The 14964-nt window shown below is 47.8% G+C and overlaps 1 protein-coding gene across 7 annotated transcripts in view; it reads left to right on the top strand.

Moving 5' to 3' along the window:
* Positions 1–14964, top strand: part of LOC140389625 (plastin-1-like) — a 194578-nt gene that overhangs the window by 144112 nt on the left and 35502 nt on the right. For all 7 annotated transcript variants that reach the window (XM_072473903.1, XM_072473906.1, XM_072473905.1 and 4 more), the window contains exons 9-10: positions 2209–2301; positions 2383–2575. In XM_072473903.1, coding sequence (XP_072330004.1) covers positions 2209–2301; positions 2383–2575 — 286 coding nt within the window. The remainder of the gene's footprint in view (positions 1–2208; positions 2302–2382; positions 2576–14964) is intronic.

Here is a 14964-nt window from a genome sequence, read left to right as displayed (position 1 = left end):
AAGCTAATTGCAGAAAGGATGATTTGGAGCCAGCACAAATATTTCACACTGAAAATTTGCACGTTACCAAATTACGTGGGGCAGATGGAATAAAACAGCGGAATTCTCCCATCTGGCGATTAAGTCCCGTTGCAGTGGCAGGGAGATGGGGTGTCGTATCTTCCAGCCCCAACCTTATTAGATATGCAACTTGGGGTTTTGTGCTGTATTCCAAGGCAGGGCCAGCCTAATGACATGTAAACCGCTGTCATATCCAGGTGCCATATTGAAAAGGTATCCAACATCACCAACCCACAATCGAAGAAAGAAGATGGACCACTTGAGAATGAAGATGGATAGCTGGGAACACTCCGAGGTTGGAAGATCGGTATCCTGGATGACAATGTATTTGGAAGATCTGCCTGTAGATGCTTCCCCCACCCATTGCCGTGTTGTTCTGGGGTCCAACCTCCATTCTGAACTCCACAGATGGCCCCAAGCATTGTTCAGCTGTGCCCCAACTTCTTCATGCCACCTTGGACCAGACGTGTTTTGGACCAATGTTTCCTTATCTGCCATGGTGGGCACCAGCGGAAGATACCACGGGAAGTTCACATGGTTTCATTGAACCGCTCCTGGCAGATTCTTTCCCCACCCCCCATCCCCCAACCCACCATTGAAGCTGCCGGTGGGGCCATGAGAGAATCCCACCCGCAAATTCTTCAATCAAAAGGCAGAAGAGAATTCTAGACTTGATCTCAAAGCAAGAGAGCAGCCACCATTGGGAATCAGGAGGCTTATAGTGGATCACAGCTATCTTGACTCCTCTTCCTCACACCCCACTTCCTATTTTCTCTGCCTCTGTCGCATTCCCGTACCAGCCTCCCCGAACAGGCGCCGGAATGTGGCGACTAGGGGCTTTTCACAGTAACTTCATTGAAGCCTACTCGTGACAATAAGCGATTTTCATTTTCATTTCTTTCCAATTTCATTCCAGTGCTTGCAATATGATTTCCGTTTCCTCATCTGAGATTTCCCTCTATTGTGGTAGACGGTCAGCTCCACTTCAGCCCTCGCTCCTTTTTCCTTCCTCCTAGTTAGGGTTCCCCTTTTCCTCATCCTCCATCCCACCGACCTGCGCATTCAACGGATCATCCTCTGCCACCTCCAGCACGGATGCTGCGGCCAAACACATTTTCCCACTCCTTTCCTTTGATCATTGTGAAAGGACCATTCAATTTGCCATACTCTGGTCCACTCTTCACTCCGCCCCCAACTTTCTCTCCGTCACACGGCACCTTTTCAAACAAGTCCATTGTCCAGGACATCAAGTATATCTACGATAGATTGAATACGCTGTATTTAATCCTCACTCTGCTGTTTCCTCTACATTGGGGATGCCAAATGCAGATTGGGTGATTATTTTGTAGAACACCTCCATTCAGTCCACAAGCATGACTTCAAGCCTTCGGCCATGTATGATTTAAATTTTTCTATCCACCCCCATTACTTTTTCGTCCTGAACTCTTCCAATGAACTTCAACATGAGATTGAGGAGCTTTACAGACCTCTGGGCTCAACATGAGTTCATCAATTTTAGACTCCAACTCCTGTCCTAGTTTCTTCAGGCAGCAGCTGTTGACTATGAATGCCATTCTCATTTACATCAACTCTGGACCCACCATTTTGTTTCTTTTACTGGCCCCGTTACCACCTCTTTTTAGTTTGCGTCAGCATCCCTTTTGTCATTTAGGCCAGAGCTTTTTGGCCATTCACGCCGGCGGGATCTTCCGCTCTTGCCAACGGCGCATCCCCTGCCGCAGGTTTCATGGCACCAAGGGGTACATTCAGCTGGAAACCCCATTGGCAACAGCGGGACCAGAAATCCTTGCTAACCGTGGGCTGCCTCCCTCTGCTGTGAAAGAAGCGCTGCGTCTCCACAGATGCTGCCAGACCCGAGTATTTCCAGCACTTTGTGCTTCTATTTCAGATCCCCAGCATTTGCAATATTTTAACTTTGAATTATGTGATATTCCGCATTGGTGGCTGATTTCAATTCATGTGTCAACGGTACAAAATACATCATCAATACAGAAACAGACACAACAACATTTGAAAGCAATGCTGGGTTGAAATTCTGATGTTTTCTTCTGGTACAATAAACTGGTGACTGCTTGGCGACTGGTTCACTCCCGATATCTTAACTTTGTTTTAATATTCCACTTCTAGGATTCCAAGGCTTATTTCCATCTACTTGATCAGATTGCACCCAATGGAGAAGGTGATGATATGAGGATTGAGATTGACATGGCTGGTTTTAACGTAAGTTTGCCGTGGTGCTTTTCATTAGATGTTTGTCCTTAACTATTTTGGTGTCTAATTGCTCTTTTCGTGATCTTACAGGAGAAATATGACCTTAAACGGGCAGAGTGCATGCTGCAACAAGCTGATAAACTAGGCTGCAAGCAGTTTGTCACTCCACTTGATGTTGTCAGTGGTAATCCCAAACTCAATTTGGCCTTTGTAGCCAACCTGTTTAATAAATACCCAGCATTGCACAAGCCAAACAAGGAGTACGACCTCACTTTGTTGGAAGGTAAGTTGCACATTGAGAAGTATGTAGCTGTATCTTAAATGAAAACCAGAGTTTAAAGGGAACTAAACCCCCTCCAAGAGGAAGCTACCCCTTTTTAATGATTGTTTTTGTTCTTGCCTATTTACTGCCTCTTTTGTTTTCGCATTCCTTTTTGAACCACCCTGCAGTCGTTATTTACATGGATGATGCATTGACAGGCTTTATACGTGAACTAATAATAATAATTAATAATAATGATTACAGATTACACCTTTGATCCATAATTCTTAGTATGTGGATTGATATAGTGCTTCTGGTGACATGTTGACCAACAGGTTTCTGATACAAGGTCCAGTAATAACAATAAAAGCCTCATAATTAAATGAGTGAAGAGGGCAAGTGGAGGCAGTACCTCTGATATGCTGTGTCAACTCAACGCGATTACAATCACGCAACTCTTCCTTGAGGCTTTTCCCTGCTTGATTGATGCTCTGTAACTACAAAGCTGAAAAAAATAAATCTTTCTATTAAGAGCTTCCGTCTCACTGAAGAGGCACCGGGTCAATCCACATCCAACAATCTGCACTGAAAACTCTGCTCATGTTTTGCCAGATGTGCCCAAAACCACCACAGCTACTGAGACAATCTACAACATTCTAAAACAATCCACAACATTCTAAATCAAACAGCACACCATTTGGGGGGGGGGGGGGGGGGAGTCAATTTGTTCTCTTGCCCAATGTTAATGGATCCTTTTTTTAAAAAACTTCCAGGATCTGGATCTGTATTTTCACCAAAATCGAATTAGTTCTTCCTTGGGCCACACCTTACCTGCAAACTCATTGAAATCCCTCCAGTAGCTTTCGAGATATATTGTTTACAGACTGACCAGCAGGGGCAAAATGATTATGCCCACTTAACTTCAGTGGCAGAGATAATCAAGTTAAATAATACAAGGGGAAAATATAATTTGTAGCATGTTTCCAGTATGTATTTGGGTATGACTCAGTTGAACTCTTCGAGAAAGGTACCATATTATGGCTACTTGAAGATATTGAGAGCCGGCGTTATCTTCAAATTATAGTGACAGCAAAAACAAAAAAGTGTCCGTGATTTTGGGATTGGTGAATGACTGTTAATGGCAGAAAGTCTTTAGCTCTCTGTTTCCCACTCAACAACCGGCCAGATTTGAGGTTCTGACTGCCAGACAGGAACACCTACAGTGCAGAGGAACATTGGGGATAGTCCCTAGCAACCAGAGGTCAGGGTATGGTGAGGATCAGGGGCTTTGAAGTACATCAGTGAGGAAGGGAGGAGGGGGGGGGGAGATTGCAGAATGGGATCTGGGGGAGATGGAGATATTGCAGCAGGACCCTTGTTTGAGAGCCCAAAGGGAAGCACACGTAACCCTGATTCAATGCGGGAAAAGCACTTCCTTGCTAGTTCTATTGGACCATTGGCTGACTGGTTTCCTGAGCTGTCCGGCCCCCCTCATGAAGGTGATCAGGTTTGATTGATTACTGCTGCTCTGATGTTTTACCTGAATGGTTATTCATAGAATCAGCCTAGACAATGCATATTGACAAGCTGCCTGACATGATAAGGTGCTGGATAACTGGCCAAGTAAGACCCTTGTAGTTGGAAAGATATTGCATTCAATGAGCACCTGTTCCCCTGTCCACCTCCTGAACCAGGGCCTTTAGTGACACAGCAGAATATTGGGGAGCCCACTATCTGCCATGTTGTGCCATGTTGTACCATTTTTACACTTAGTCGGTCAGACACTCCTCTCTGATGACTCCCAGAGCCTGCTGCAGCCAGAATGTACTTCACCGTTAACAGCTGCAGTCTAGCTTTAAGTGTCCTGGACCTCCCATCAACATCATATGGTTGGAAAGTTAGGGAAATACAAACATTAGTTCTCAATGGAAACTAACTAACATTCCCACAAAACCAGTTTTGGATAATAGCTTCACGTTCCAATGCTGTGCTGATTTAGAGTTGAATGTTAGAAGGCCTGGCTCTATTCAACAGCAGAGGAGGGATTTCCTGCTTGGTAACCTGGTCAACATTCCTCTCTCGACTTCCGGTTGCGGCTATGCCTAGGTAGGTCGCACGTTCGGCAGCTCCCGCCGGGAACGGACTTTTGGGCTTTTCAGAGGGGCCCCAACGGCAATTGTTCGACAGCTTCCAGTGTGGGAAGGTGACAGCAAGGTCCCCCCAACATTATATGGATTGGACCAGGAGTGGAGCGGTTAAAAAAGTGATCCTGGTGCAGCGAAAAGTGCGAGGGAGGAAAAGCAAGATGGCGGCGGGTGGAGACCAAGCAGTGTGGGCGCAGTGGTCGCAGGAGCAGCAGGAGTTTCTTAAACACTGCTTTGAGGAGCTGAGGACAGAAATGCTGTCGCCAATGAAGGCGGCGATTGAGAAGCTTGTGTAGACCCAGAAGGCCCAAGGGGCGGTGATCCGGGAGGTGCGGCAAAAAGCCTCTGAGGACGAGATCTTGGGCCTGGCGGTGAAGGTGGAGGCGCACGAAGAGCTGCACAAGAGGTGGGCGGACAAATTTGAGGACCTGGAGAATAGGTCGAGGAGGAAGAATCTCCGGATTCTGGGTCTCCCTGAAGGAGTGGAGGGCCCGATGCCGGGGCATATATGAGCACGATGCTCAATTCGCTGATGGGCGTGGGAGCTTTCCTGAGGCCCCTGGAGCTGGATGGGGCTCATCGGGTCCTGGCAAGGAGCCCCAAAGCCAACGAGCCGCCAAGGGCTGTAGTGGTGAGGTTCCACCACTTTATGGACAGCGTGTGTCCTGAGATGGACCAAAAAAGAGTGGAGCAGCAGGTGGGAGAACACGGAGATCCGAATTTACCAGGACTGGAGTGCGCAGGTGGCTGAAGAGGGCTGGTTTCAACCGGGATAAGGCGGTGCCCCATCGGAAGGGAGTTAAGTTCGGGATGCTGCAGCCAGCGCGATTGTGGGTCACATTCCAAGATCAGCACCACTATTTTGAAACGCCTGATGAGGCATGGAATTTTATACAGCCTGAAAAGTTGGACTCAAATTGAGGGTTTGTCGTGGGGGGATGTTTACTGTGTTTACTGCGTTTGGGGAATGTTCTTTTTGTTTGAGTGCTGGGTGGGGATGGGTGAATGGATTTGATGTGAGGGTGTGGGAGAGTGTGGGCGTTGGTGTTGGAGGGGCAGGGTCCCACGGAGGAAGAGGGGGGTGGAGGCCCGGGGATGGGGAGTTGGGGTAAGGTCGCAAAAGGAGCTGCACCAGAGGGGATGGGGCCGGTCTCAGGAAAGCGCGGGCTTTTCCCACGTTAGGGAAGGATGGGGGCGGGCCGGGGGGGAAGGGCGGTGCTGGCTGCCAAGGGGGGGATTCTCACACTGGGGGGTTGATGGAATGGCGGGAGAGGCCGGGGTCAGCAGGAGTCAGCTGACTTACGGGAGTGTCATGGGGGGAGCAAAATGGCTAGATGAGGATCTAGCGGGGGGGAACTGGTTTGCTGCTGCATTGGCCAAAGGGGAGCTGGAAGTAGGAGAGGTAGTCGGGGCGGGGGTCCGCCGCCTGGGGGACTGGAGGGTGCGGGAGGTGCGGGCACGTGGCTGGCCGAGAAAAGGAGATGGCTAGTTGGCAGGGGGGCTGCGAGTAGCCCCCCGATCCGGCTGATAACTTGGAATGTGAGGGGCCTGAACGGGACGGTCAAGAGGGCTCGGGTGTTCGTGCACTTAAAGGGACTGAAGGCAGACGTGGTTATGCTCCAGGAGACACATCTGAAGGTGGCAGATCAGGTTAGGCTGAGAAAGGGATGGGTAGGACAGGTATTCCATTCAGGGTTGGATGCGAAGAACAGAGGGGTTGCAATACTGGTGGGGAAGCGGGTGTCGTTCGAGGCACTGAATATTGTGGCGGATAATGGAGGCCGATATGTAATGGTGAGTAGTAGGTTGCAGGGTGTGCGGGTGGTACTGGTAAACGTATATGCCCCGAATTAGGATGATGCCGGATTTATGAAACGCATGCTGGGTCGGATTCCGGATCTGGAGGTAGGAAGCTTGATAATGGGAGGGGGGGACTTCAACACGGTGCTGGACCCAGCACTGGACCGTTCTAGGTCCAGGACGGGTAAGAGGCCGGCTGCGGCCAAGGTGCTCAGGGGGTTTATGGACCAGATGGGGGGAGTGGATCCATGGAGGTTTGCCAGGCCGCTGGCCAGGGAATTTTCCTTCTTTTCCCACGTCCATAGAGCCTACTCCCGGGTAGATTTTTTTCATTTTGAGTAGGGCGCCTGAAAGTGGAGGGAACGGAATATTCGGCCGTAGCCATCTCGGACCATGCCCTGCATTGGGTGGAGCTGGAGTTGGGGGAGGAGAGGGACCAGCGCCCGCTGTGGCGCCTTGATGTGGGACTGTTGGTGGATGAGGGGGGGTGCGGGCGGGTGCGGGGGTGTATTGAAAGGTATTTGGAGGCCAACGACAACGGGGAGGTGCAGGTGGGGGTAGTCTGGGAGGCGTTGAAGGTGGTGGTCAGGGGAGAGCTAATCTCCATTAGGGCCCACAGGGAGAAGAGAGAGAGGAGGGAGAGGTTGGTGGGGGAGATTTTAAGGGTGGACCGAGGTATGCAGAGGCCCCCGAGGAGGGGCTACTTGGGGAGCGACGGAACCTCCAGATGGAATTCGACCTGTTGACCACTGGGAAAGCAGAGGCACAGTGGAGGAAAACCCAGGGGGCGACGTATGAGTATGGGGAGAGGGCGAGTCGGATGCTGGCACATCAGCTTCGTAAGAGAGAGGCGGCGAGGGAGATTGGTGGAGTTAGGGATAATGGGGGGAATACGGTGCGGAGTGCGGTGAGAATAAACAAGGTATTTAGGGACTTTTATGGGGATCTGTACAGTTCTGAGCCCCCAGCGGGGGAGGAGGGGATGCGACGATTCCTAGATCAGCTGATGTTCCCGAGGGTGGAGGAGGAGGTGGCTGGTTTGGGGGCGCCGAGGAGCTGGTTAAAGGATTGGGGAGCATGCAGGCGGGGAAGGCCCCGGGGTCGGATGGGTTCCTGGTTGAATTCTACAGGAAATACGTGGACCTGCTGGGCCCGTTGCTAGAGAGGACTTTTAATAAGGCGAGGGAGGGGGGACTTTGCCCTCGACAATGCCCAGGGCGCTGATTTATTTGATCTTGAAGCGGGACAAGGACCCATTGCAATGTGGGTCCTATAGACTGATCTCGCTCCTCAATGTTGACGCTAAGTTGCTTTCCACGAGAATTGAGGACTGTGTCCCGGGGGTGATTCATGAGGACCAGACGGGATTTGTGAAGGGTAGGCAGCTAAATACAAATGTGCGGAGGCTCCTCAATGTGATTATGATGCCCTCGGTGGAGGGGGAAGTGGAGGTAGTGGCAGCTATGGACGCGGAGAAGGCCTTTGATCGGGTGGAGTGGGAGTATCTTTGGGAAGTGTTGCGGAGGTTTGGGTTCGGGGAGGGGTTCATCAGTTGGGTCAGGCTGCTATATAGAGCCCCAGTGGCGAGTGTGGCTACGAACCGGCGGAGGTCGGAGTACTTTCGGCTGTACCGGGGGACGAGACAGGGGTGTCCCTTGTCCCTCTTGTTGTTTGCACTGGCAATTGAGCCACTGGCCATGGCACTGAGGGAGTCCAGGAAATGGGAGGGGACTGGTCCGGGGGGGAGAGGAACACCAGATATCGTTGTATGCCGACGATCTGTTGTTGTATGTGGCGGATCCAGTGGAGGGGATGGCGGAGGTCATGTGGATCCTTAGGGAGTTTGGGGACTTTTTGGGGTATAAACTCAACGTAGGGAAGAGTGAGCTCTTTGTGGTGCATTCAGGGGACCAGGGAAGGGGGATAGATGAGCTACCACTGAAGAGGGCGGAAACGAGCTTTCGGTACCTAGGGATCCAAGTAGCTAGGAGTTGGGGGGCCCTGCACAAGCTCAATTTGACGTGGTTGGTGGAGCAGATGGAGGAGGATTTTAAAAGATGGGATATGCTGCCACTCTCACTAGTGGGTAGGGTGCAGTCGGTCAAAATGACGGTCCTTCCGAGGTTTCTCTTTGTGTTCCAGTGCCTTCCCATTTTGATCCCCAAGGCCTTTTTCAAACGGGTAAGCAGGAGCATCATGGGATTTGTGTGGGCGAATAAGACCCCGAGGGTGAAGAGGGTGTTTCTGGAGCGTAGCAGGGACAGGGGGGGCTGGCGCTGCCGAATTTGTGTGGCTATTATTGGGCAGCCAATGTGGCGATGATCCGTAAGTGGGTAATGGAAGGAGAGGGGGCAGCGTGGAAGAGGCTAGAGATGGCGTCCTGTGTGGGCACGAGCCTGAGGGCGCTGGCGACGGCACCGCTGCCGCTCTCGCCGACGAGGTACACCACGAGTCCGGTGGTGGCGGCGACGCTGAAGATCTGGGGGCAGTGGAGGCGACACAGGGGCGAGGTGGGAGCCTCGGTTTGGCCCCCGATTCAGGAGAATCATCGGTTCGTCCCGGGAAGGATGGATGGGGGGGTTTCGGAGCTGGCATTGGGCAGGGATTAGAAGAATGGGGGACCTGTTCATCGATGGGACGTTTGCGAGCGTTTGGAGGAGAAGTTTGGGCTACCCCTGGGAAACGCTTTCAAGTCCATGCAAGTGAGGGTGTTTGTGAGGCGGCAGGTGAGGGAATTCCCGCTGCTTCCAGCACGTGGGATTCAGGACAGGGTGACTTCGGGTGTATGGGTTGGAGAAGGCAAGGTTTCAGCGATTTATCAGGAGCTGCAGGAAGAGGAGGAGGCCTCGGTGGAGGAGTTAAAGGGCAAGTGGGAGGAGGAGCTTGGGGAGGAGATGGAGGGTCTGTGGGCTGATGCCCTGAGTAGGGTTAATTCTTCCTCCTCTTGCACCAGGCTCAGCCTAATACAGTTCATAGTTACTCACAGAGCGCATATGACAGGGGCGAGGTTCAGTAGGTTCTTTGGGGTGGAGAACAGATGTGGGAGGTGCTCAGGGAGCCAGGCAAATCACGTCCATATGTTCTGGTCATGCCCGGCGCTGGATGGATTTTGGAGGGGTTTTGCGAGGACTATGTCCAAGGTGGTGAATGCCCGGGTCAAGCCGAGCTGGGGATTGGCATTGTTTGGGGTATCGGACGAGCCGGGAATGCAGGAGGCGAAAGAGGCCGGTATTCTGGCCTTTGCGTCCCTGGTAGCCCGGCGGAGGATTTTGTTACTGTGGAAAGATGCGAAGCCCCCTCGTGTCGCTTGGATCAATGTCATGGCAGGGTTCATCAAGCTGGAGAGGATAAAGTTTGCCTTGCGAGGGTCTGTGCAAGGGTTCCTCAGGCGGTGGCAACCGTTCCTAGACTATCTCGCGGAGCGTTAGGAGGAGGTCAGCAGCAGCAGCCCAAGGGTGTGGGGGGGGTTCTTTTGGGATGGCGTTTGGGTGAAGGTGGGGGGGTTTCCCTATTTGTGTTTTTAAATGTTATATGGGGTGTTATTGTATATGGGGGAAATCCAATGTCTAATTTCTGATTGTTGTGATCTTGTTTCTTTTTGTTTGGGGGGGGGGGTTTGTTGAAAATTTGTTGAAAAATTAGAATAAATATATATATTTTTTAAAACATTCCTCTCTCAACCCATACCATCAAAATAGAGTTGGTTATTTACCTCAACGTTGTTAGTGGAACATTGCATTTGCAAAATGTCTGCCACAATGGTTGAGATCTTTGAAAAGAAGTTTGTGGTGTGAAGTGCTTTGAAATCTTTCAACATAATGAAAAAGCAGCAATTTATTTTTTTCCTCCGTGCAAGAGTGCACATACTTCAGTCATTGCTTCGATAGCCAACAAACACAATTATTTGAATAATGCTTGGAGTAGTATATGCAAATCGTCAGATTGCTTCAAAGTGCGTTTCATTTTGCTTTCCTTTTTTTTTGTATTCCTGTCTGCTTTGGTGAATGCAGAATTGACCCCTCCCATTGTAGGTACTGTATTTAGAACTGCTTGATGTGCTCTCTTTCACCACTCCTGAACCCCCTCACCCCACGATGACCACAACCTTCCCACATTCCATCTTCCTTTCACAGCTGTTGATTTGCTTTGTGAACAGGGTAATTTCTGGGAGCACTTGCGGAATGCACTGCTACTTTTCCTGGAAACTGCCGTAATCGTTATGTTAAGTAACAGAGCATGCCATTGGCTGTGTGGTTTTTTTTCAGAAGCTTATACTTCTCATATGTCCACATAAGGAAGTAGTGACTGGAAACGAGTTACAAAGCAAATATTCAATTGTGGGGTTCTGGTGCTGTAAAGGCACTCTGAAAGTTAGCAGAACCCCAAAATTTAATAATACCATTCTTCAATTATATAGTGTATAGTTTATTTTATTTTCAATGCATCTCGTCATTATGGATGCCCATCTGAGCATAGGCGTTGCAATTTGGAGTGGCAGGAAATCATGCTGATGTTGTCTTGTACAACACCATATTAGCATTTTCAATCGCTTACTGCTAATGAAGAAACTATATGCTATATAGGACTAAGATTAAAGATGCATTATGGAAAATTGTTTTAATTTCCTTTATATCCATGTAAATTTGAGCAGGAGGTAACAATTCATTGAATGTTATACACATTATTAAAAAAATATCAATACTGGTTGCTACTGGCAAAGATCGTCAGCAGGAAAGGTAGTCTTCGAAAATGGGCAGGATTTAAAGGCACCTCCTATCCAGCTGATGTTCCGCCAAGCGGAATAAAGATGAAAATGGTTCACCACATTTGCGGGGGTTGGGGAGAGACACACCATGGCAGGGCCATAAAATACTGCCTAATGGTTATCCCTCTTTCAATTGCCTCAATGTTTTTTTTATTATAAATTTAGAGTACCGAATTTTTTTTTCCAATTATGGGGCAATTTAGCGTGGCCAATCCACCTACCCTGCACACCTTTGGGTTGTGGGGGTGAGACCCACGCAGACATGGGGAGAATGTGCAAACTTCGCACGGGCAGTGACCCGGGGCCAGGATCGAACATGGGTCCTCAATGCCGTGAGGCAGCAGTGCTAACCACTGTGCCACCGTGCTGCCCTCAATTTCCTCAATATATTAAAATATGATTGAGGTCCATGGAACATCCATACTGCTGCCTGATTTATTTTTAAATTGGATTATTATGTCTGTTGTTCCTTTTCGAAGAATTAGGATAGAAGCCCAGCTGTAACTAGAATTTGAATATAAATTGTACCAAGTGCTTTATCGTTTTTGGAATAAATATTGGAATTTTCTTTTGAAAGAAAAAGGTTTCCATGATTATAGCGCCCAGTGTTTTTATAATTTATTCATTCAAATAATGCATCATTAAACCTTGCTTGTTGCTCTGATCCATTTTCAGCATGCAGCATTTATGTGCATTGAAATTACACTTGTTTGTGCTGGTGCATTTATTTAAAATATATATGTTGATGCATTTTAGGATTATCATGTCTTTGTAAAACAATTAATTTCTATAATCTGAAATTATTATTTTCAGAATAAATCTGTCTTTTAGAATGAGAAACAAATGTTTATTTGGCTTTAAGCTTTATACTACCATTGCAAACTTATGAAAAATGTGAAGCCTTTGGTCTTGTGCTCATAGTGGTTACAGGCAACTCCATTTTCACCTGTGTACCTGGGGTCAGTATGAGTTGCGTATGAAGTGTAATTTCGTAAATTGATGTCATTTTCAATCTGGAAGAGTACACTTGCCAGCTAATTGAATAGCAAGTAAAATGAATCTGCCAATTTATACAAATAAGCTTATAGTTTTACCTAAACCTATATGTCTATATTTATGAATTGTGGGGAATGACTTTTAATGAATTATACGCGATAGATTAATTTTAAATTTTATTTCCAATTGATGTCCCACTAAATCTTATTATGATACCCTAATATTGCAAAATTCACGGTGTGGCCATATTTGTTGTATGCAGATTTTTTTTTCGAAAGTAGAACAGTAGATGCTGGGAATACTCAGCACATCCAGCAGCACTGTAGTGAGAGAAACAGAGTTATGTTTCAGGTTGAGGACCTTTCCACAGATGCTACCATTTCCAGGTTTTCCTGTTCTTTTTTGTGCATTTCCAGTCCTTGGCCTTTGTATTTGTGGTTATATTTTCCATTCTGTAGTGAAGTAAAGGTGATTTAAAATGATTGATTTGATATATTGCTGTTTAAAGGGTAGCAAAAGCACAGTAATGAGTTTGATTGTACGTCTTTTTGCTGGGATTTAACCGAATGGTATTTTAAACCGCTTAGAATTGTTATGGTCAGAATATACATTTATGTAGATCATCTGGTTGCCATAGCATTTATTCCTGCTAATAACTGTGAGCCAGTGCTGTAGAAGATGTTAACTGCAGTAAATCTATATTGTGGAGGAATGAGTCCAAAGCTAGTCTTTCCCTAAGACAGCTGAACAAAGTGACAAAGTCTGTTCATTCCACACCTCATTGTTACAGCTGTCTCCACTTGTATTCTTTGGAGCTAAACCAACAACCAATTAAACTAAATCAAGCAAGCGGAGACGCAAATGAAAAGAGCTGCCCCTTAAACGGATACTGCATCAAACAAAAAAACGAATTGCAAAGGAAATGTAAAACGCTAAACCAAACTGTCTCCACTTTTATAGTTGTTGTTTCTTGACCTGCAGCTAGTGGTGTACAAGGCAGACTTTCATCTGTTTCCAGAGCTAGTTTTTTCCCTGGAACAGGTTGCGAGTCTGTCACCAGAGGTTGTAGCTTGAGGGATGCCACTCTGCCATCAAGTCCGGCTGACCAGGAGTGTGTGTCTCACCTGCCATTGGTATATGTCGGGAGGATTTTGCAGGTTGATACTCAACCTTTTGGATGTGTTATGAGCACACCTTCCTTGGCAATCAAGTCCTGGTGTGGGTCAGGGACACTGCCTACTGCTCCACAAGACTTCATCTGTCCCCACTTATACTATTTGGTTAAACTAATTAAACTAAAAGGACCATGTTGAGGTAAGCAGGAATGTCAGGTTGGGGTTACAATCTGATCAGCCGCGATCTTATTGAATGGCGGAGCAGGCTCAAGGGACCGGGTGGCCTACTCTGAATTTGTATGCTTTTTTGGGTAAGGGCGGCACAGTAGCACAGTGGTTAGCACTGTTGCTTCACCGCGCCAGGGTCCCAGGTTCGATTCCAGCTTGGGTCACTGTCTGTGCGGAGTCAGCACGTTCTCCCCGTGTCTGCATGGGTTTCCTCCGGGTGCTCCGGTTTCCTCCCACAAGTCCTGAAAGATGTGCTAGTTAGGTGAATTCAACATTCTGAATTCTCCCTCTGTGTACCCGAACAGGCGCCGGAGTGTGGCGACTAGGGGATTTTCACAGTAACTTTGTTGCAGTGTTAATGTAAATTTACTTGTAACAATAATAAAGATTACTATTAAACAAAAATATTATTATTACGTCCTCACTTTATTCTTTTGGGAATTAAATTAATAAATAAAGTCCTCACTTGTAGGTAAGCTAGTAAAAGGTAAAGTCGCCATAGCCCCAGATGACCATAGGCTGCTTTCCCCTTTGAGGGGGGAAGAGCTGACTGGTGGTGATTTAACCTTAAGATCACCACATCTCCGGCGAGGGGCAAGGTTGGGAAGGCAGGCCTTTGTGAATAACCTCAGCTGGTACGGAATTTGAACCCGCGCTGCTGGCCTTGGGGCTTCACGAAGCAAGAAATAGGCAATGAAAGGTCAGCCAGTCAAGTAACATTCCCCTTTGGGAGGATATCACTGGATAATATGCAGATTTGTTTTAATTTTCCCTTTAAAGTTCACAGTTTTAGAATAAATCCTATTCTAGAAAGATATCTGGTGGTAATTTAAAAGTCACAGTTGACAATGGCTGAGGCCTGGGTTTGTTGCTGGATACTTTTCACATTGCACAATGTTTTCACAATTCTATTTCACAACTACCGAATGGAATAGTAAACCCTAGTTTACCTTTGCAGCGGAAATTCAATTTTGAATATGCAAATTAACCCTTTGTGAACATTAATCAGGAAGTTTCATCTGACAAAGGAGGCATTGGGTAGCACAGTGGTTAGCACTACGGCTTCACAGCGCCAGGGTCTCTGGTTCGCTTCCCGGCTTGGGTCACTGTCTGTGCGGAGTTTGCACGTCCGCCTTGTGTCTGCGTGGGTTTCCTCCGGGTGTTCTGGTTTGCCCATAAGTCCCAAAAGACGTGCTATTAGGTCATTTGGAGATTCTGAATTCTCCCTCTTGTGAACAGGCGCCGGAATGTGGCGACTAGCGGCTTTTCACAGTAACTTCATTGCTGTGTTAATGTAAGCCTACTTGTGACAGTAAAGATTATTATTTCTTCTTCTCCTGTCCTATATCATCAGACTTGCAG

This window comes from Scyliorhinus torazame, chromosome 14 (assembly GCF_047496885.1).
Source record: "Scyliorhinus torazame isolate Kashiwa2021f chromosome 14, sScyTor2.1, whole genome shotgun sequence".
Lineage (NCBI taxonomy): Eukaryota > Metazoa > Chordata > Chondrichthyes > Carcharhiniformes > Scyliorhinidae > Scyliorhinus > Scyliorhinus torazame.
The sequence above is the reverse complement of the archived record's forward strand: the minus strand, read 5'-3'. Positions and strand labels throughout refer to the sequence as shown.